The following is a 21570-nucleotide window of genomic DNA, read 5'->3' as shown; positions in this document are numbered from 1 at the left end:
TTTTAAAAAAAATTCACTAATTTCTTTTATTGTAAATTATTCTATTAAAATAAACCAAAAAGACAAGAAAATGAAATAAAGTGCTACTTTTACACATTCATTGATTCTTTTTTTAAAAAAAATTCTCTTATCAAAAAAAGAAAAAATGAATGGGACCAAAAGTTTAGGAAAAGTAAAAATAAAAGATGAAAAAGCACAAAAAATCGAAGAAAGTCGGATTTACACAACCTTAGCGATAATGAGTTTTCTTTGCAAAATTTATATCATGAATATTTTTTTTTTAATTTACTTATTTTTATATTAATAATTTTTTTGAGATTTTTTTTGGTGTAGGGTTTGCCTTGGAAGTTATTTAATTTTATTAAGGGGTTAATTGATTTAATACATGACATGCTTTTCAGCATCAAGTGGATCTCATTAAAAAAAGATGTAAAAAATTAAGTTTTTTAAACAAAAAATATATATTAAATTGGTGTCAACTAAATCAAAACAAAGAAAATAAAAATTTTATTAAATATTAAATAAAAAACAAATAAAAACACACAACACCAAACAAAAAATTTTGAGTAGAACAAAGATAAAAATGAGTACAAAAAATATAATAGAAAAGTAAGTCTTACATTTTTAAGAAACATAAATTATAAAAAATTGAAAAAAAAATGAGTCTATAAAAAATTGCAAGCTCCATTAAAATAAAAACATAAAATATATAGGAATAATAAAAGAATCGTAAAAAAAGTCCTAGGAAAAAAGGGTGATAAAAAAGGAATTCAAAACAAAAATGAGTATATTAAAAAAATCATAGTTACAATCGAAAAAACATAAAATATATATAAAAAAAAAGAACCTTGTGAAAAACAAAAAGTAATAGGTCCCAAAAATTTCTTTTTGAAAATAATAAATGTATAAAAAGTTAAAAAATAAAATATAAAAGGTAAAATGGCTAAAAAACTTATCAATAGAAAAAAATAAGTTCTACCATTCAAAAAGAGTGGGCCTCGAAAACTAATTTTATAATGTTATATATTTAAAAAAATAGAAAAATATAAAATATAAAAAAAAGTAAATAAAGCAAAAAAATAAAATCTATTACATAACATAAAAGCAATCCTTTAACTATTTTAGGTGTTTTGTTCTTTTAATTTGATGTACACATCTATAATGTTATAAAAAGAAATTAAAGGATAAATTGGGAAACCAAGAAAGGGTAGAAAGCTTATAAAGAATAAGAGAAGCTTTCCAAGCAAACAAAATTGCAGTCTTTCTTTGACTGGGATTTCTCTCATGTTTCTCTCTATTTATAATTCTCTCAATTTGGCATCTCTTTCTAATTATTTCATTTATTATTGATTGTATTTTATCAAATTTAAAACATGCATTTTTATTTTTACTTTTCTATTTAATCTTTATCTAACTTTTTCAACTTTTTTGTTCTTTTGATTTTAGTCTTAAGGTCTAGACGTTTTTAGGTAAAAAAGAGGGCAAAGACATATTAAACTTTGCAACTAGAAGCTTAAATATATGAAAAGATCAAAAGCTCAAAACAACAACAAATAATTAAGCTCGAGAAACATAGGATGGAGTTTACAAAGGATTTGCAGTTTCAGCAATTGAACATGCTCATTGATGCCTAGTTGGAGATGGAGAAATCGAATCGACAAAAACATTTGACTCGTTTAGGTCTTAAAAAAAAAAGCTAAATTTGTTTGATTTATTATATACCTAAGTTTAAATTTTGCTTCGATTTGCTCTATTTAAAATAAAAAAATTTAGAATTTTGATGATTGATAAATGAGTTTGATTGCTTAATTTAAATAAGTGATCTTTTTCTAGTCAACAATTATTACTAGATGTCCTAAATGAAAATAAGCTAAAGTTTTGATGATTAATAAAATAGCATAAATGTTTAACCATTTTTTATAATTGTGTTTGATGGTTTATATTTGATTTGAGGTTATGTTAATGGTAGTAATTAGTGGTGGTTGTTATAGTTGGCGACATGTTTTTGGAAACAACTTTATTTCATGCTGAGCATTGAAAATTATATTGTACAAGTGAACTCATCAATCCTTTTTTAATATAACATTCCCTTTTCTGTTGATGACCTTTCCAATTCACTCCAAGAGAAAAAATTCTTGGAAGTCAAACCAGTAGAGGAACTTCTTAAGAATCTAGCCTTCCAATTTTTACACAAGTAAGGCTTAGATGTTCTCTCCCTTTTTTGTGTCAAGGTGGCAATGGAGACTTTAAACACTGTAACCAACTTTATGATTGCTATAAATTCAATTCATTTTCCCTTCTTGATACATATATCTTTTTCTTCACGTCCATCAATCGTTTGTTATAAAATGTTCTATTAGTTTATTTTTTTTAACATCTAAATTGTCAAAACTGTCATTGTTAAGCGAGGCACGAATTTGTTTGGTTCATTTAGGTTTTTCTTTATTTTATTTATTTTTACATTAGCTTATTCTTCTTTCATAAAAGGGAAGGTGTTTTTATTATTATAGGAAGTCCAGGCGTAATGCTTAATGTTATTATAGTTGGTGGTGAGACACTGATATCTCTCCATCCAATTTTTTGTTGTATAAGGCAACCCATTATGGAAACATTCATATATATAATTAAAAGATTTATTATCATGGTTTTGCTAATAAATTTTGTTTCCACAATTTCTTTCGCCTCCAACTTCTTTTTGTAATTTTCATTTCAAATTCAAGATTTTATGATTTCTTGTGAGTTGTTAGGTATGAGCATGCTTACATTTCTTGCTTTTGACATAAAATCTCCATTTTCATATATGAACGTTACTTGTAGCCACTAATTACTACCATTAGCATTACCTTTGTTGTTTGTAAAAGAACTTTTTACTATTGTCATGTTGTCATGGTCTATAAGTTAATATTGTAACATTGATACTGTTTACCAAATTTTTAATTTTAGTATTTGAATCTTAGCCTTTATATCACGATCATATAAGTTGTTCTAAAAAAAATAAAATGAATACATGTGAAATTTCAGATTGGATGATGCTTCTGAAACATCTTGCTTGAAGGTAAATTGCTTAGAAGTGACTTTAAAGATTAATTTGCAAAATAAGTTTGTATCAATTATTTATTATTTGTGTTATATGAACGATCTCTATGACATGGGCTTATTCATTTATCCATATTTTAAGCTTAGGTCAGTGATACCTTTTATGGATGTTGGATGATTGAAATGGCATTAGGTTATGCTTTCTAATTCATATAGGTTTTCATTCTAATCTTTTTTTTTCTTTTTTTTTACATAGGTTTGTTTATTCATCTTAGAATTTCATATGAAAAAAGGTCATTTTTTTGCTTTTAGATTCTATATGGATTTTACACTAATTTTTCTTTTATGTTCTACAAGTAAACTCTATTGATGAAAGCTCAACAAAGTCAAATGAAAAGTAGGATGATCTGACAATGCAGGATTTGCAAATGAATGGCTACTAGTCAAAGGATGAAAAAAACCTTGGTGATAAGGTAGTGACATTTTTTAAAGACCAAGTAACCCATATAAGAAGGGATAAATATAATAAAAATTTGGGCTTTTTCCTTAAAAATAGTGGTGAGCAATTATCCACTCCTTAAAAGTAGAGATTAATTATGAAATTCAAGCAATAATCCAGATGGTTGGTGGTAATGTTTTGTTGTTGTTAAGGTCATGGCAAAATATTTGGATTCGGTTTTCAGAACTTTAAGCTGTTCTTTAAACAATAAATATCTCTCTAATTTTTTTTTAATTCAGTGTAAGTCTCTTTCATAAGAACCATAACAAAGAGATGTCTCTCATTGTAAAAAATATTTTACTTTGTTTATAATCAATTATTTTTATTTATAAATTAATGCTTTATTATGTTATTTGCAGGAAGAACATGGGGCTTAGTAGGAAGTAAAGTTAGAAAAGATTACCCTACTATTCAATTGACTGCATTAAATGTATGGGAAAGTGACTATCTTTTGTTGTATCATGTAATGCAATGTAATCATATGATTTTATTAATATATAATTATGGTATTGATAACTTGCAATTTTTGCATATAGTTGGCTGGATAAACTACCAGTATATGCCGTTATAGTTCTAAGTTTTTTTTTTTTTTTCATAGCTTTGTTGCTTTTACTGGTGAGCTCTTCAATCTTTCATACAAGTCCACGCCTACCAAAACTTATCATTTTTGAATCATGCATTGACTTTATAAGTCTAGGGTAATGTAATGTGAATATATGACTAGGCATAAAGAAAATCAAATTTTGCAAAAATTTATTGCAATTGTTGCAAGTATACCATCCCTTATGAGATTCTACTGGCTGACAAAATCCATCATGGAATTTATGTTAATAAATTGTTAATCTTGTACATGTGTATTGAAATTTATTTAAATAGTAAAAGCACAATGTTAAAGTAATGAGATGTGGAAGTTATTGTAGACTTATTTTATGATGCATCATGCATTACTAGTGTTTCATCTTTTTAATGGTATTTTGTATACTAAGAGTACTTTAATGTTGTTTTTCACTTTTTTCCTGTTGTATCTAGTGACTTTAGGAAGCATTCCAGATGGAACTAATAAGCTTTTTTTTTTTTTTTGCATAATTAAAGTAAAATTATTCATAAAAAGTTGCTAACCCTACTCTTACTTAAACTTTACTAAACAAATATTTTTGGCGATACAAGGATGATGCAAAGAAAACAAATGATTTTGCCTTGAAAGGGGACAAATAGGCTCTACAAAATCTCTATGTTAACCAGGTGAGCCTGTGTATTCATTTTATTTCTTTAATATTAAAATTTTATATAATATTTTATCTAAATAGTTAATGGTTCAAATGGAGAAACTTATGGACTTATGGAACAACAACGATGAATTTCGTAGATGCAATGTCAGAAGCACATTAACGAGATTAAATACATTAGATAACTATGCACTTGGTCCTGATGAAGAACCACTTGTAATTCAACAAGTAGTAAATGAAAGAGTGACAAGGATCGTAATGTGACAAGGATCGTAGTGTTCTTAGCTCAACTTTGAAACAAGGAACACAAAAGAAACTGCTGCTTGCAAAAGATGATAAGGCAAATGATAAACCAATGGCAAAGGCTGTTTTCACGGCTAATTTATCCATTGTGAACAAGTTGTAAAATCTATTTTTACTACTTTCATTGTCAAGATTTTAAAATGTTCATTAAAGTTTACTAGTGCAATACCTTTGCATATTGCAGAATGGATAAATTGAAAAGTCACTTTCCATGTCATAAGGAAAAAAGATTAAATGAATCATAAACTTACTATCAGATTTGAGAAAAAGATTTATACTGCAGCAAGTAGTCGAGCAATCACAAAAAATCATGGCTACAAAACTTTTTTCTCTTATACATTGTTCAATATTTAAATTATTAATACATCATTTTATTTTACTTTTGTAACTAAATTACAAGTATATAACTTTATTTTATTCCCACTGCAAAGCACGGGCTTGAAACCTAGTAAAAACAAAGTGAGCCCTAAAAAAAGTTATGGATTCCACTTGAAAGAAAATAAAATAATTTAATAATAAAATATATAAAAAATTAAAAAAAAAAGAAAAAGAAATGAAAAAAAAAGTAAAAAAAAACGACACATAACCATAGTACAAGCTATACAACTACAATATTTATATTACTAATGCATAATTAATCATAATAGCATAATACTTGTGCAATGTCGTGGGTTTTTTTTTTTTTTTTGCTATTTTTATTTATTAATATTTTATTGTAAAATTTATCTAATTAAAAAATAAAATGATCAAAGATGAAAAAAGAAAACTAAATGGGAATAACACTTAGAATTTTCAATTGGCTTTATTTTCTCACAAAATTTATCTAATTAAAACAAAAAATATAGACATAAACAAAAAAAAATAAAAAATAAGGCTTTATAAAAAGTGCTATATAAACACTCCCATTAAGTTTAAAATATTAATTTTTAAAATTAAAATATCAAACAACAACTTTATTAATTTAATGTATATAATAAAATTAAAAACAAAATATATACTTTTATATAGTCCAAAAAATAGGTTTGGACAAAACGTTCTAAACACATTTATGTTCCGATCTTATTTCTCTCAAAATACTCAATCTCGTCCCAACTTGCTTTCTATTTAAAAAAAAATCCATTAAATTGGGATCGAACGAAACTCATCGAATATGAATTGTTTTGATATTTTTATTAATTAGCACCTTTTTTTTTTAAATTTATCTAATTAAAAAGTAAAAATTTTGAAAAATAAAACACCAATTGATGGTGCCATGTGGATTTTTCTATTAGCCTATTTAAAAAAAAAACTTAATTTTATTTAAAAAACCATAAAAACAAAAAAAAAAGAAAGAAATAAGAAAATGGAGCTCATCGAGGCATAACATGAAATTCCAATTGAGCTTCAAATGCCAATATATTAAATTAAGGTATTAAATAATAATTTTATTAATTAAAAATCAAAAAAAAATAAAGAAAAAAATAAAAAAGAGAGATCATCGGGCTATCATATAAACATCTTAATTAAGTTTAAAATATTAATATTTTAAATTAAGCTATAAAATAAAATTTTAATTAATATAAAACATATATAAATATAAAATTATATAGATAATAAAATATAGACAACAAAAAAAATTAAATAAACAATATCAAATGGGCATCACCAAATAAATTTTATAATATAAAAAAAAGTCATCAAACATTAAAAAAGGAAAAAGTAAATTAAAAAGAAAAAAACAAAGAAAAAGACTTGATGCATGACATACCTTAGGTATAAAATGAGTCACACAAAAAATTTTAAAATCTTTAAAATATTTATTAAATATATAAAGAACAAAAATAATAGAACAAAATGAAAAAAAGAAAAAAAGCAAATACAGAGCACACCATAGATATCAAATAAATCCCATAAGAAAAAAAATTTAAATCTTAGTAAAATATTTATAAAAAATTACAAAAAAAAAAAAAGAAAAGAAGATGCAAAAAAAAAAAATTGGTATGAAGTACGTCCCACTTTTAAAAAATTTAAATGGAAAAAATGATTAAATATAAAAAAATGTAAAATGTAAAAAAAATAAAAATTTAAAAAATTTAAAAAAATTTAAAAAAATTTAAGAAAAAAAAAGTCTCACTTGGCACTCGAGTTAAGCTCCGTATAAAAACAAATTTTATCTAATTAATGAATTTTAAAAAGAAAAAAAACTATAAAATGAAAAAAGAAAGAAAAAAAATTAGTAAAGTGGATCCCACCTAAAATTTGAAATCTTTAAAAATATAATTATAAAGTTTATAAAAAAAATGAAAAATAAACTTAAAAAACTTGGAAAAAAAACCAACAACAATAAAGTAAGCCTTATATCTCATAACTCTAAGGTCAACTACATGAAAGGCCAAAAAAAATTTTTTTTACACCACTCATTTCTATCAAAAATAATATTTTCATCTACTTTTTTAACCCTCATATTATTTCTTATCACTTGTATCCATATCTTTCATGGTCTACCTTATAAGTTTTGATTTCTCCTAAATCCAAAAGCTCATTTCTCTTAACTAATACACAAATAGCTCTAAATTTCACATAGCTAAATCATCTCAAACAGTATTCTCATATCTTTTCCTTAAATCAGGTTACCCCTAATTTTTTTCGAATCTTTTTATTTCTATCTTATCTATTCTAGTCTTACCATACATCCATCTAAGCATCATTATCTCAACTATGCTCATTTTCTTCTCATGTTGTTTCTAGCCACCTAACACTCAATCCCATATAACAATGTAGGCCTTACTATTATTTTATACAACTTTATCTTAAACTTTAAAGGCATGTTGACTCAATATACTTCACCACCTTAGCCATTCTACTTGAATCCTTTAGTTTACATCCCTTTCTAATTTAATATCGTTCTAAATAATTGATCTCAAATATTGAAATGACTACTTTTTGGTATTATCTCACCATCTAACTTAATCACACTAACACTCATTTTCCTATGACTACTAAACTTACACTTCATATATTTAGTTTTAAATCTACTCAATTTAAAGTCTTGAAACTCCAATGTATGCCTCAATAATTCTAATTTTGCATTAAGATCATCACTAGTTTCAACAACTAAGACTAAATCATTGGCAAATAACATATACCATGGTACCTTATCTTGGATATGTCCAATGAGCTCATCCATAACTAATGTAAAAAAAAAAAAAAAAATGGACTCAATGCTAAGCCTTAATGCAATTTTGAGGTAATTGGGAAAGCTATGAGTCAAGCCCTCAAATGTTTTCACACTTGTTACAACTCTTTCATACATATTTATAACTATATTAATGTACTTTAAAAGAATTAATTTCTTCATTAAGGCCAACCAAAGCACCTATCGAGAAACTCTATCATATGCTTTCTTTAAGTCGATAAAAAGTAATTAAATGTAGATTAAGAACAACTCTTTTTCTCTATCTCTTGTCTCTAGTTTTTTATATAATTTCTTATAGATCTTAGTCCTTGAATCTCGAATAACCTTTTTAGCTTTTTTTTTTGTTGTCCTTTACTTCAGATACCTATTTCTTCTTAAATTCCTATAACACTCATGCCTTTGATGTATCTTATGCCATTAAGATCCTTACTTTTCTTATCTCTCATCTTAGCAATTTTGAATAACTTTTTTACGTTATCTTTTGTCTTTAGTTTTTTATATAATTTCTCATGGATCTCAATTTTTGAATCTCAAATAACATTTTTGCCTTCCTTTTTTGCTGTTTTATACTTTAGATAACTCTTTCTTTCTTATCCCAAAACCTTCTACCAAAAGTCCCAATAGGTAAATTACTTCTGTTGTAGAGCATCCTTACTTAAATCCAAATTAGTTTTCGAAAATAGTCGTAACCTATTCAATTACTCTCTCAAAGTTTCATAGTATGACTCATAAGTTTTATTCCTCGATAGTTCAAACAATTTTATATATCATCTTTATTTTTCTATAAAGACATTAAAGTACTCATTTTCCATTCTCTTGACATTTTTTTTAATACATCAAATTTTGTTGGAATGATCCATCAACTATATTATCCCTATTTCATCCAACTGTTTTCAAACCTCAATCAAGATTCTATCTGGTCTTATAACTTTATTTGCTTTCATCATTTTCAAAGCTTTTTTAATATCATACCTTTTAATATTACATTTAAACATACAATTTATATTCTTAAAAGGTAGGCTACACTCATATATATCATACTCAAAATTTCCATTAAAGATATTATCAAAATAATCTCTCTATCATTTCTTAATCTCCTCATCTTTCATTAAAACTCTTTCGTCACCACTTTTGATACATTTTATGCCATTAAGATCCTTACTTTTTTTATCTTTCATCTTAGCATTTTTTACCAACTCTTTTTCTCCATCTCTTGTCTTTAGTTTTTTATATAATTCCTCATGGATCATAATCGTTGAATCTTGAATAACCTTTTTGGCTTTCTTTTTTGTTGTCTTATACTCCAGATTACATGTCTCATCCCTATTACTCTTTAAATTCCTATAACACTCTCTCTTAATTTTAATTGTCATTTTTACATCCTCATTCCACTACCAAGATTCTTTTTCTAATGGTGAACGATCCCTATATTTGTCAAGTGTTTCTTTTGCAATCCTTTGAATTCTTATAGAAAATTTTTCTCACATTACTTATACATTCTTATTATACTTCCAATCAATCTCTTTTACTGGTTTATCCTTAAAAGCTAACATTTTTTCCTCTTAAAGTTTCACTACTTAATACATGGTTCATGACTTTGACGTATCCTCTTTAACTATGAGGTGAAAGATATCTAAAACTAACTGTCTATATTGTGTTGTCACACTCTCACTCGATATAACATGCATTCTTTACAGCTACTTCTATCTTTTTTCCTTATTAAAAATCAATTTGACTACCATTTGACACATTCCTAAAAGTTGCCAAATATGATTCTCTTTTCCTAAAACGTGTGTTTAATATAGTTAGATCAAATACAATAGCAAACTCTAGAATATTATCCTCGATATTGTTTCTTTCTTCAAAACCATATCCTCTATACTCATTCTCAAAGTTACTATAATCTTTGCCTAGGTAACCATTCATATCTCCTCTAATAAACAATTTTTCTCCATTTGGTATGGCTCACACTACCTCGTCCAAATCTTCCCAAAATTTTTGCTTAGTCTCTTGATCTAAACCTATTTGCAAGGCGTAAGCACTAATGACATTAACAGTTTCCTCTCTTAAAATAAGTTTAACATGTAAAATTCTATCTCTCTCTCTTTTAACCTCAACCACATCATCTTTTATATTCTTATCTATAATTATCTCCACTCCATTTCTACTCTTATCTTTACTTTTGTATTAAAGCTTAGAGCCCTACTTCTATCTTTTTGGCCTTTTTTCCTACCCGTTTAGTTTCATCAAGACATAAAATATTAATTTCTCTCCTAGTCATGACCTCTCATATCTCTACTAGTTTACTAGTTAATGATCCTATATTCCAAGTAGCTAAGTGTAACTTACCTCCATAGATTAGCTTTTTTTACTTGCATTTGTTTGTTAGAACACGAGAACTCTTGCTTATTTGACACCACACCTGGGTGACAATGTGACGTGTCACTTTCAAGTGATGACCTAAACTCTTACCCATTTAACACTATAATCGAGCTACAGTGTAGCGCACCATTAGGAGGAGACAATGATTCAATAAAAATTTTTATTTTGGTCTTCTCATCATAGTTTGATTATGTTTTAAGTTAACCATCATCCTACCACCACCCTCTTCGCTTTAGGTGGGCTTAGAATCGGCAATGTGATTACATACAAGCAAAGTTAAAAAATAAAAAAATAAAAAAAAAGAAGAACCACGTTGTGTCACGTGGCACACCAAGGGAAGGGGATATCTGTACATTAGTAAAATTTAAAGTATAGATGTGAAAAGATAAAAAGAAGTAAAATTTACTTTATTGAGATTTATGTACACCATTTATTGAACATAAGTTAATAACTTGAGTTTTTTTCTTTTCTTTTTCTTTTCTGTTTTTATAGTCAAAGTATTTAGTTACTATTCTGAATTAATTGTTAAAAGAAACTGACTTCTTTGCTAATTATTTAGTAAAAAATTCCTTCTATAAAATTATGGGGCAAAAATACAACATTTGATATGCAATAAAGCATTTCCAAAAGGGAAAAAAGAACAAGAGTCCCAAAAATAATACTAGTAGGAGGCCATCATACAGATGGAAATTTGAACCAGTTGGCTTTGGCTTGCTTTGAGTAAATTTTATTTTGCTGTGGTCCGTGGAAGAATTAATGATTATTTTATGGCAGATGCTTGTTTAGGTTAGAACTAGAATGGTAATAAGTCATCAAAAGGAGCTCAAATTCAAACATACTTATCTAACAGGCCAAAATTTTAATTGAAAAACAATCTTTTCTCTAGTGAATCAATTGTAGAGAATTTCAGAATTTGCCTAGTCGTTCCAGAGGATGGAAGGAAACCAATTTTTATTCAAAACAACATCCTCGAGCAATTTAAACATAATATACAGACTCATAGATTGGCACACAAAATTAACATCTTAAGATACATAGTAAGAATAAAAGAATCATACTCTATTGCCTAACACATAAACTACATCCTAAAATCCCTTTCTCACTCGCTTGTTGAAGGAACTCCTGCTCCATCATCACCTGAAGGTGCAGAACTAGCAGGTGTCTCTAGTCTAATCTCTTCTAGCTGCTGAATAACCTGCCGAACTTCTGGTCGCGCTGATGGTGACGGATCAACACAATGTAATGCCAGTTTCAAAGTGTTTAGTAACTCATCGCCAATGGAAGATGCATCCCTCATCAACTCCAGATCAAAGACTTCATTTGTCCACTCTTCTTTCACTATAGAGGCAACCCATTGTGGCAAATCCACACCATTCATTGCCTCTCCAGGAGATTTCCCTGTTAGGAGTTCTAATATAATAACTCCAAGGCTGTACACATCAGTTTTTGTGTTAGCTTTCTTGAGCTTTGAAAGCTCTGGTGCTCTATAGCCTAATGCTCCAGCTGTTGCAATTACGTTTGCATTTGCAGCTGCTGTCATTAGACGAAAAAGGCCAAAATCTGCTATTTTAGCATTTGTATCCTCATCAAGTAAGACATTGCTTGATGTAAGGTTCCCGTGTATAATGTTCTCTTGAGTGTGAAGGTACAGCAAACCTCGAGTAACCCCCTTTGCTATTCTCATCCTTGTTGGCCAATCAATGGGTGTGTCTGGCCCTCGAGCTGGGCAAGATAGAACACATTATTTGTTGGATGAAAACTGCAATATTTTATTAATCAAAATAGTAGTAGTTTGAATTTTACGTACCATGAAGGAAAGTTGCAAGACTACCTTTAGGCATGTAATCGAATACAAGAAGCTTCTCCCCTTTAGGTCCTAAGTAATATGCCCTCAACGCCAGAAGATTTGAGTGTCGGATTTTGCCCAGCACATTGACCTCATTTTCAAATTCTCTCTGACCTTTGGTAATCTTTTCTCTAAGTCTCTTCACTCCTACCTGGTATCCATCCTCTAATGTGGCCTTATAAACAGTCCCATAGGTGCTCTTCCCCATAATCTCAGCAGTTGCACACAGAAGATCATCAGCAGTAAAAACCAAGGGCCCATCAAAATGGACTAGTTTCCCACCAGCCTCTCCTCCTGCTTCAACTTCACCAACAGCAGGTGGAGTTCCCTTTTCACCTCTTGCTGCAGCAGTAGCAGCAGCTCTGTTTGTTGTTTGACCATTTTTTGCTTTTGATGTTGCCCTTCTTCTGATCAAGCAACACAGCAAAATGAAACAAAGAACAAGCAGAACTATAAGAAGGGCTCCAGCAGTAATTAGGATTATATCTTTGGTACTCAATTTTCTATGTTTATGGCTTGATTTCTCGGATGGTGAAGAAGGGACATTTTGAGAAGGGCATGGAGGTGATCCAGAATATCCGCATAACTGAATATTTCCCACAAAAGAGCTTGCATTGAACTCTTGGGAGAGTGGAGGTGGAACAGGACCAGAAAGGTCGTCATATGAAACATTTAAAGAATTAAGATCTTTAAGATCAGCAAGAGAAAATGGGATTTGTCCACTGAGCTTATTCTCTGACAAATCAAGTTGAGTTAAACTGGAACAATTTCCTACAGTTGCCGGAATTGGACCACTAAATTTGTTTCTCTTCAAAACAAGAACAGAAAGGTTATGTAAACTGTCAATGGATTCTGGTATTTCGTTTTCAAGAGCATTGCTTTCCAGGTTTAAAAGAACAAGAGAGGAAAGATTGGAGAGACTAGCAGGCAAGCTTCCATTAATTGCATTATAAGAAAGATCCAGATTCCTAAGCCTAGAAAGCCTCCCCATATCATTTGGTATGGATCCAGTAATCAGATTATGACTAAGGGAAACCTCTTGGAGCTCGCTTAACTTCACTAAAGAGGCAGGTATGCTTCCAGATAGGAGATTATGGTCAAGGGTTAAATACTGAAGTTGATAAAAGCCATTCTTTTGTGTTGCACCCCAAGAATCTGGGATGGAACCAGAAAGGTTGTTGTGTTGAAGGGCAAGAAAAGTAAGAGAAGTAGAGTGAGTGAAACTAGCCGGGATTGATCCTGAAAAAGAATTGAAGCTAAGGTTGAGCCTGTAAAGCTTAGTGGAGTTTGCAAGACTCTCAGGGATTGTACCAGTGAGTGAATTATTACTAAAGTCAAGGGTTTGAAGCAAAGGACATGAACCTAATGAAGCAGGAATTGAACCTGAAAGCCTATTATTGAATAGCTGAACACCTCTAAGATCAGGGAGAATGCCTAATGCTCGAGGGATGGAACCACCAATGAGATTATCATGGAGGCTAAGCTTTCGAAGAGCTTGAAGTTGGCCAATTTTCTCAGTGATTCTGCCACCTAATCCTTTCCATGGGAGTTGAATAACTATGACTTGCCCTTGAGCACACTTGATTCCAACCCAACCACCAGAGCAAGCACCATAACCGCTATCATTCCAGCTTTTTAAGAACCCTTTGGGATCAATTAATTCTTGTTTAAACGTTTGAAGTGCTTGAAAATCCGCTGCAGTGACAATGACACCATCCCATGCCTGACTTGAAATTGGTTGAATGAAGAAGCAGACGAGCAGCTGAAGAAGCAAGAAAATGTGGGCAAAAAGAGAAATATCCTTCCATTTCTCCTTTTTCTTATTTGAAATACAGCGCCAATCTACACCTCTACAAATGAGAAACTCAAAATTTTGTTTCTCTATTGCCATCATGGAGTGGCAAAGAACTCACAAGTTGTATTTTTGTTTTCCCTCTCTCTCTCTCTCAAGTTTGATTCTGTTTTTTTGGTAGGCATGGAGGAATTAAACGGGAAATGGTAGATGAAGGGAGGTTTTGTACAAGAGAGGAAAGATAGCCCAAGAGGTGGGGGTATACCGTGAAAGAGCACGTGAAGATCTTATAGAGAGAGAGAGAGAGAGAGAGAGAGAGAAGAAGATGAATCTTTTTGTATTGGGAGAGAAAAAAACAGCAGACAATTGTCAGGTGGGTGCAATAAGGGAGCAGAGGCTCTTCCCTCTTGCACGCATATAACACAAGCCTAACGGCTAGTTTTTTTTCCTACGCCGCAACATTAACATTTGTTTTCTCTATTCTTCTCATTTCTCAATGCTTTCCTATATGTTTTGACCCTGTGCATGGATTGAATATGTGCTATTTTATTGACCTTGGCGCTCCTCTAACGGCTATCTTTCTTAAACGGGTCCAACAAAGTTGCAAAAAAATTGGTCAGCCATTTATAATTAGAAGAATGACCGTTGTACCCACGACAATTTACAAGGGTTTGTCTCTGTGGGCTTTCTAAGGGGGTGGGGGGGGGGGGGGGGGTTTTGGTTAGCGACGCGAGGTTAAAATGAGATGTCATTATCTCAACTGTTGAATTTACTTTACTACCTGACAAAACGGGATCGATTGATGTCATCTTGAGGAAGGAAATGGTTCCTTCTTTGATGTACACCCCTTGGATTGGTCGATGTTGGCTGAGATTTCACCCTGTACGGATGAGGAAAAAGACGCAGGGGAGGTTACCTTTTTGCAGTTAATGATGAGAATCCATTTTAGAAAGGTTCGAAGCAATCCAGAATTATGACAACAGAAAAGGTTTAGTCATCATCATCAGGTTAGGTTTTGTGACAAGATTGCTAAAAGAAGGACGGCATATCCATCATCATCGGCTCAGGCTCTTCAACAGGCAAGATGGGTCAAATACTCAATAAAGGCCCAATTGAGACACATCCGAACTTGAATGGGAACTGCTGTTGAATATAAATTACAGAAGCGGGCATGGACAAAATACTTTGCAATCCGTACATATCCTGTAGTCATTTGAATGTACATGGTTAACTGTACCACAAAATAACATAAGTTAGTACATACAATGTAGTAGAGAACAGCACAATACAATATGACTCCCATCCAAAGACGTGACCTTTTCTCTGACCAGTTATTGGAGCCTAATTTGAATATAATAGAAATATAAAGATAATGGGATCATCCTGTCATATACCAGAAGCAGGAATCCAGCAAATGTTTTTAACCGTCCCATATACGGGACGTTGGATTTAAACACGAAGCAATTAGAAGAATGCTATCTCGTCTTTGCTTCACTAAACATAAACCCCAACCCTGGTCTATCCTAGGCAAAAGATAAGAGCCAACCGTTTACGCAGAACATAGTACCAGCACTAAAAATGCTTATTTGGCTACAACTTTCTGACAGCAGCAGATAATGGGTTATGGGAGGTATGGGGGGCTGCATAGCTACACGTTAAAATGGCATGAAAATGCTGTTCTGCACAAATAATAGAACAGTTTTGCACATGGATAACAAGAAAAGGCAACTTGGGCAGCTGATGGAGAATACTTTTTATCGGCAATAAATGATTTTATTAAGACTTTGCAGAGCTGGCAGGTAATCTCCGTAAGATAATGCTAGAAGTTGCATTAATTATGCCCCAAAACATCAAAGCTCTGGTAAAGAGGGAAACAACATTATTGCATCTTGCCAAAAAATTCCAGTCTAACCATCATATACCGTCCTATTTTACGCTCTCAAATTAGGTGTTACAAGCATTACTCTACATACCAAGTCATGATCCATCATTCCTGTTTCTTATACACAACAATGACAATAGTCCCCTAGCGAAACCCATAGAGGGTTACCTTACCCCAGCTATCTACCGTAAAAACCATAACCAACACTAAAAATGGTTGTATGTAGATAAGTCACTCTGAGAAAGATGGATGCTATTTTGTATGCAGTGACTTGGAACATAAAACAATGAGAACGTCCTTGCAGTTACCTCGAGATTTTAGCACAAGCAAAGACTGCAATTGCACTTTTCTGAGAAGCTAGGAGTTCCATGCATGTATGGGTATAGAAGACCGTATTACCATGTGGGGATGACATGTTATATCCAAATCATAAAAGCTCGTGAGTAAGCAAACTTTTACTCTTAATCCTACACCATACACTCACAAGCAGAAACTCAACAACCAAGAGGAAGTAAATAGAACATTCCATCATCACCAGCTAATATTAGATAATAACAGAAACATATACAAACCTGACTCATATATCTCACAAGAAACACTAAAAATAATCTTAGGCAACTTTTGGCAATCAAAGAATAGTTTTAACTCTAATTGCACAGAAATTTAATTCCTTGTACAAGTCGATTGATGATTCCCCCAATCAAAATAGGATAAATACAGCAGCCAAATCCAAACAAACAGAACCAACTAACCATTGAAGCTAAAAAGATTCCTACCAATGGTGTTAACCAACCAAGCTATCGAATGCCCAACATTCTTGTAAGCTAGAATCAATATACCGTTGAATCTTTAAGCGGCAACCAAAGCTACAGGACACACCAGCTAACTAGCTTGAACCTTAACCCAACTCATTTCAACGAAATGAAACAGAAAAGTACCAAATTAGAGATCCTTCAATCATAAACCCTCACTTTCACAGACAAGTAACAACCAAAATGTTCACCTTTCTCCATTCCAACTACAACCATAAACCTTTCCCTAAGCACCTTCCAATTCTTTTAATTTGCCAACAATAAAATCATTGAGCTAAACAAAACACAACTTTCCTAAAATACAGACAATTAGTATCTTCATAAATTCTTATCCACTATATTTAAAAACAACCTCATAAAACCTTCAAAACAAACAGAAAAAGAATGCATAATAAAATTATACATTTAACAAATTAAAACTTAATCTAAATTTCATCAAAATCAAAATTTCAAGCGGCAAATAATACAACATCTAAATCAAAACACAAAAGATCTAACTCTTAATCCAAGTTCAATCCAAATCTAAATACAAACAAGACAGCAAAGCTACAATTGAATATTTTAATCTACCATGAAAACGGTAAATCATTTTTGATTTACCATAAACGAAGATAAAAAGTTCATGCGCATGTGCAGCTTGAAAGATCTGCTGTTCACACGCGTGAGGCAACTGCAGGGGCCGCCGCAGCGGCAGCTGAGGAAGCGGCTCCGCCGAGGAAGGAGAGAAATCCAGAGTTGGAAGGCTCCTGATCGTCTAAGAACAAGTCCTCTGGAACCCTAAACGAACCGTGTATGCAAATGATGGCTACTCCTATCAAGAGCGCAGAGATCAAGAGCGATCCAACGCTGGTCATGAACACGACAAAGACGGTCAACACCACCAACACACCAAGCGTCTCGCGATCGGAGATCGTACGGCCGAAGATCACGAGAGGTTGATCCGACGGTCGGAAAAGGTACAGTAAGACCCAAGCGGCGAGAAGACCGAGGAGGACGAGGAGGGAGAGTGGATGAGAAAGGAGAGAGAAAGCGAGTACAACTGCGAGTATAGTTATGTAATTGACTTTGAAGTAGGAGAGGTTTTTGCGGATCCGGGAATAGGCGTCCGTTAGATTATCGGGACGGGCCATGGCAGTCCGATCGATCAGTTCGTACCAGGGACGGCGTTGGGAGAATCCCCGACGGATAGAGGATGTTAGTCGTGAGAGGAAAGCACGGAAAGCGGGCGTGGCTATCGGGGGTTGTGACTGGGCCCCACCACCCGCCGTCGATTGAGAGCTTGTCATCGGAATGGTCGAGGGGGTCGCCATGGGTGGCCAGTCAAACAGAAGGAACTGGTGGCGCGTAGGATTCTTGTAACGGAACGGCAGCGTTTGTTCCAATGGGGTTTTGTTTTGAGTCTTGGAAATACAAGTGATTGTTCTACTTACGGCGTTAGTTTCAATTTTGAGTTATGATTTCTGTTGCGATAGACGGTAGATTTGTTATTGAATTCAAGTGAACGGTGTGGATGAAGAGTTTAGGGTTAGCTCGTTTGCAGGGGGATATCATTTCATTTTCTTATTATTTTTATGCTCAAAATAAATATCAGGCAATGAGTCTTAAGAGTACTTTAGGATTATTAAATTTGCAAATTCAGAATGCACAAGGATTGATTACATCGCGGAAGGGAAAATTTTTTTCTCAAATTTGATTTTTGTGAAAAGTATTTGGAAAGTAAAATTTAATATTTAAATCAACATGAAAAAAAATTGTATATTTATTAAAAAAATTAAACTCAAGCAAAATCTAAAAATACCATTAATCCAAGATATTACTCATTAGACTTTTATTAATATCTTATTAGCATAAGGATTACATTATATTAGACTTCCTACCCAAAAAAAAACAAAAAAAAAAAAGGATTACATTAGAATATGATGAATCACGATAATAGAATTGACTACTATAAGTTGATGCTCAATTAGCGGATGCATATATTGAATAAATATATAATTTAACTTAACTAAAATTGTCGCATTATGAAAATGGAAATTAGCTTTATTTCATGCTATGCAACAAGAAATTATGCTTCCCTTAAATGGATGGACATTAACTACCTAACCTCACCATTGTCTAAATTTCCAAGATTCTCCTACTCAACTTTCTCACCCTTTCACTGCTGCCAAATATCTCTGCTCCTTCCTCCCAAAACACAGTTTGTCAATTGCCTATGCAAAACTTGTATGGGGTGCTTTAGCGTGCTTAAACTTCAATATTTCCATACTTCTCTTATTTCTCTCTAAGTTGAGCAACTAATATTTATCAATATTTCTCTCTAAGAAATTTATTGTGTTGATCACACTGATTCATCTGTTCTTTGTTGCTGGATTAATTACCATTAACCTTCCGATACATGTTAAGATCCTAAAGTTTAAGTATGGGTTTTTGTTTAAATCCTTGTTAGAGTTTGCTATTGTTTTTGGTACTGTTTTCCTTTTACACTTTATCCAGGAAAGGCAGGCAGCTGATCTCTTTTTGTTTTGCTTTTGCATTACATACCTTGTGTGCCTCGAGATTGATCACAGGCTTAGACCTTTCCATCATGATTGTGTTCATTGGTATGTCATTAGACATTGCAATTGATGTGATGAAAAGCTGGGAAACATGATTCTAATTTGCTTTGCAATTGCATCTTTCTTTGTTTTGCTCATTCGGAACTATATCGAAAGACAAGATCAGCTCTTACCAAGAAAGATATCTTGTCCGCTGAAAAAGATGAAAGTGAAACATCTAATGAAGACTATAATGATGTAAGGCTTCAACTATTGGGTGCATAAGCGTTACTAGGAGCTAAAAGAGTACACCAAAAAATCCATACATATATATTAGACATTACTTAAGTCTAAAAGTTTAAGCTATTGAGTTTTTAGATCCTTCATGTATATATACAACATCTCAATCTTATTTTTGGATAATGTGAGATTCTTTACTCACGTGTGAACATTATCTCAACAATCTCCCTTGTTCGTTTATGAGTTCTAATCAAGTCTTGCATTTACTTTCCTGTGAAAATAAGTCCTTTCAACACCTTCTTTGACAACTTCACGTCTTGTATGGTCTTAGTGTACCTTAGGCCTACCTTAAACCCAAAATTCAACCTAGGGGTGTAAATGATACATGAGTACTCACAAGCTATTCGGGTTCGATTTGAATAAAACACGAATTCGGTTAGATTATTATTGAATTGAGCTTAAGCTCCAGTAGCTCGACTTATCGATCGAGTCGAGTTCGAGTATTCTTATACCCGGCTCGAGTAGCTCGCGAGCCTAATCAAGCTTTTATATTTAAATTTTTATTATTATTTTAATCAATAAAATATCTCGAATTCGAGTTCGAGCTCGAGCATAAATAATCGAGCTCTATCGAGTATAAGAATTGAGCTTATTTTAACATATTAATCAAACGAGTTCGAGTAGCTCGATTTTTATCACGAATCGAGCTCGAGCTAGAAAAATGAAACTCGATCAAGTTCGAACTGAGTATCAAGCCTCGACTTGGGAGTCGAGCTCGAGCTCAAGTTTCTCACGTATCTGTTCGACTCGATTACACCCCTAATTCAACCTTGTCATTCTATAGGTCTAAGTTATCTCAATGCCTCTTAAGCTTGGACTTAATCATAGTACACAACCTTATTGCCTAGGTTGTCTCAATGCCTCTCAAGCTTACAATTAATCACAGCCTAGACTCAATCTTGCACTCTATCACAAGTTGACTAAGTACATCACTCACTTTGGTGTTTCACTTCTGCATATTATCATATACTCATTGTAATCTAAGTCAAACCTTACTGACATACCACTTGTTGGACCTGAAGAAACAAATACAATAATACAAAAACAATATATCATAACAAACACATAGTAATAGACAAAAATCAATAATCCAAAATATAAAAAATAAAAATAAAAAGCATACTAAGATTTATGTGAAAAACCTTCTAATGTAGAGAAAAAAAATCACGGACCACAAAAAAAATCTTTATTATCAAATAGTAAATATGCAAAGTTTTTTTCTAGCTAAACTAGAGCTAATCAACAGTAGATAAAAAATTGGAGAACTCTCACCAAATAGGTGACTCAACAAATATACTTTAAATTTGTTTCTATAAAACTTCAAACCCAATCTTCACCATTCAAAATGTAAAACTCTAAATCATAAGCTGACAAAATTTCAATTCAATTGAACCATAGATTGACTTTTGTTCAACCAACTCTCTTTTTTTTTTCTCTCTCTACTTTTTGGTTTTTTTCCCTTTTCGATTTTGGTGCCCCCATTCTATTATTGTTTTAAGGCTTTATTTTAAATTGAAGGTCAAAAGCCCATGGCCTTTGATTGGCTAAAACTAATTACATGGTGATAAACCCCATATATTCCTAACAATCTCTCCCTCCAACCTAATTAGGAGGAGATTCATTACCATAGTAGTTTCATTTGAAACTTACCTTAAACAAAGAACCCATTATGATCAAGTTACTACAGAGCTCAAGCTTTTTCTTATGAAGTGTCTTAGTCAATATATCTATTGCATTCTCATCAGTATGAACTTTCTTCAACAATATTTATTGTTTCTCAATC

At 31.8% G+C, this 21570-nt stretch overlaps 1 protein-coding gene and 1 pseudogene across 3 annotated transcripts; both read right to left on the bottom strand.

Annotated features, from left to right (window-relative positions):
• Nucleotides 1–11457: 11457 nt before the first annotated feature.
• On the bottom strand, nt 11458–17250 carry LOC111294342 (putative leucine-rich repeat receptor-like protein kinase IMK3). 2 transcript variants are annotated; one of them, XM_022887616.2, is made up of 2 exons: nt 12429–17250; nt 11458–12343 (listed from the first exon to the last, which is right to left on the bottom strand). In XM_022887616.2, exons 1-2 carry the CDS (start codon nt 14359–14361, stop codon nt 11721–11723), a joined length of 2556 nt encoding a protein of 851 aa, XP_022743351.2. In that variant the 5' UTR covers nt 14362–17250; the 3' UTR covers nt 11458–11720. The 2 variants fall into 2 exon arrangements, with proteins under 2 accessions (XP_022743351.2, XP_089599693.1); XM_089743567.1 differs by having other exon boundaries at nt 12453–17250.
• Nucleotides 17251–17357: 107 nt separating this feature from the next.
• On the bottom strand, nt 17358–18464 carry LOC111295393 (PRA1 family protein B1 pseudogene; annotated as a pseudogene). The gene has a single exon (XR_016327548.1). The product of XR_016327548.1 is annotated as a PRA1 family protein B1 pseudogene (transcript).
• Between the last annotated feature and the right edge of the window lie 3106 nt (nt 18465–21570).

Source organism: Durio zibethinus, chromosome 14, assembly GCF_047325235.1.
Source record: "Durio zibethinus cultivar Kanyao isolate XHJ-2024 chromosome 14, ASM4732523v1, whole genome shotgun sequence".
Taxonomy (NCBI): Eukaryota; Viridiplantae; Streptophyta; class Magnoliopsida; order Malvales; family Malvaceae; genus Durio; species Durio zibethinus.
The sequence above is the reverse complement of the archived record's forward strand: the minus strand, read 5'-3'. Positions and strand labels throughout refer to the sequence as shown.

What these genes read in the sequence shown, in the direction of transcription:
- LOC111294342 (XM_022887616.2), bottom strand. Translation starts at nt 14,361, where the DNA reads ATGATGGCAATAGAGAAACAAAATTTTGAGTTTCTCATTTGTAGAGGT. An exon ending in TCTTGCAACTTTCCTTCATG is followed by an intron (nt 12,344 to 12,428) that starts GTACGTAAAATT and finishes TATCTTGCCCAG; the next exon opens with CTCGAGGGCCAGACACACCC.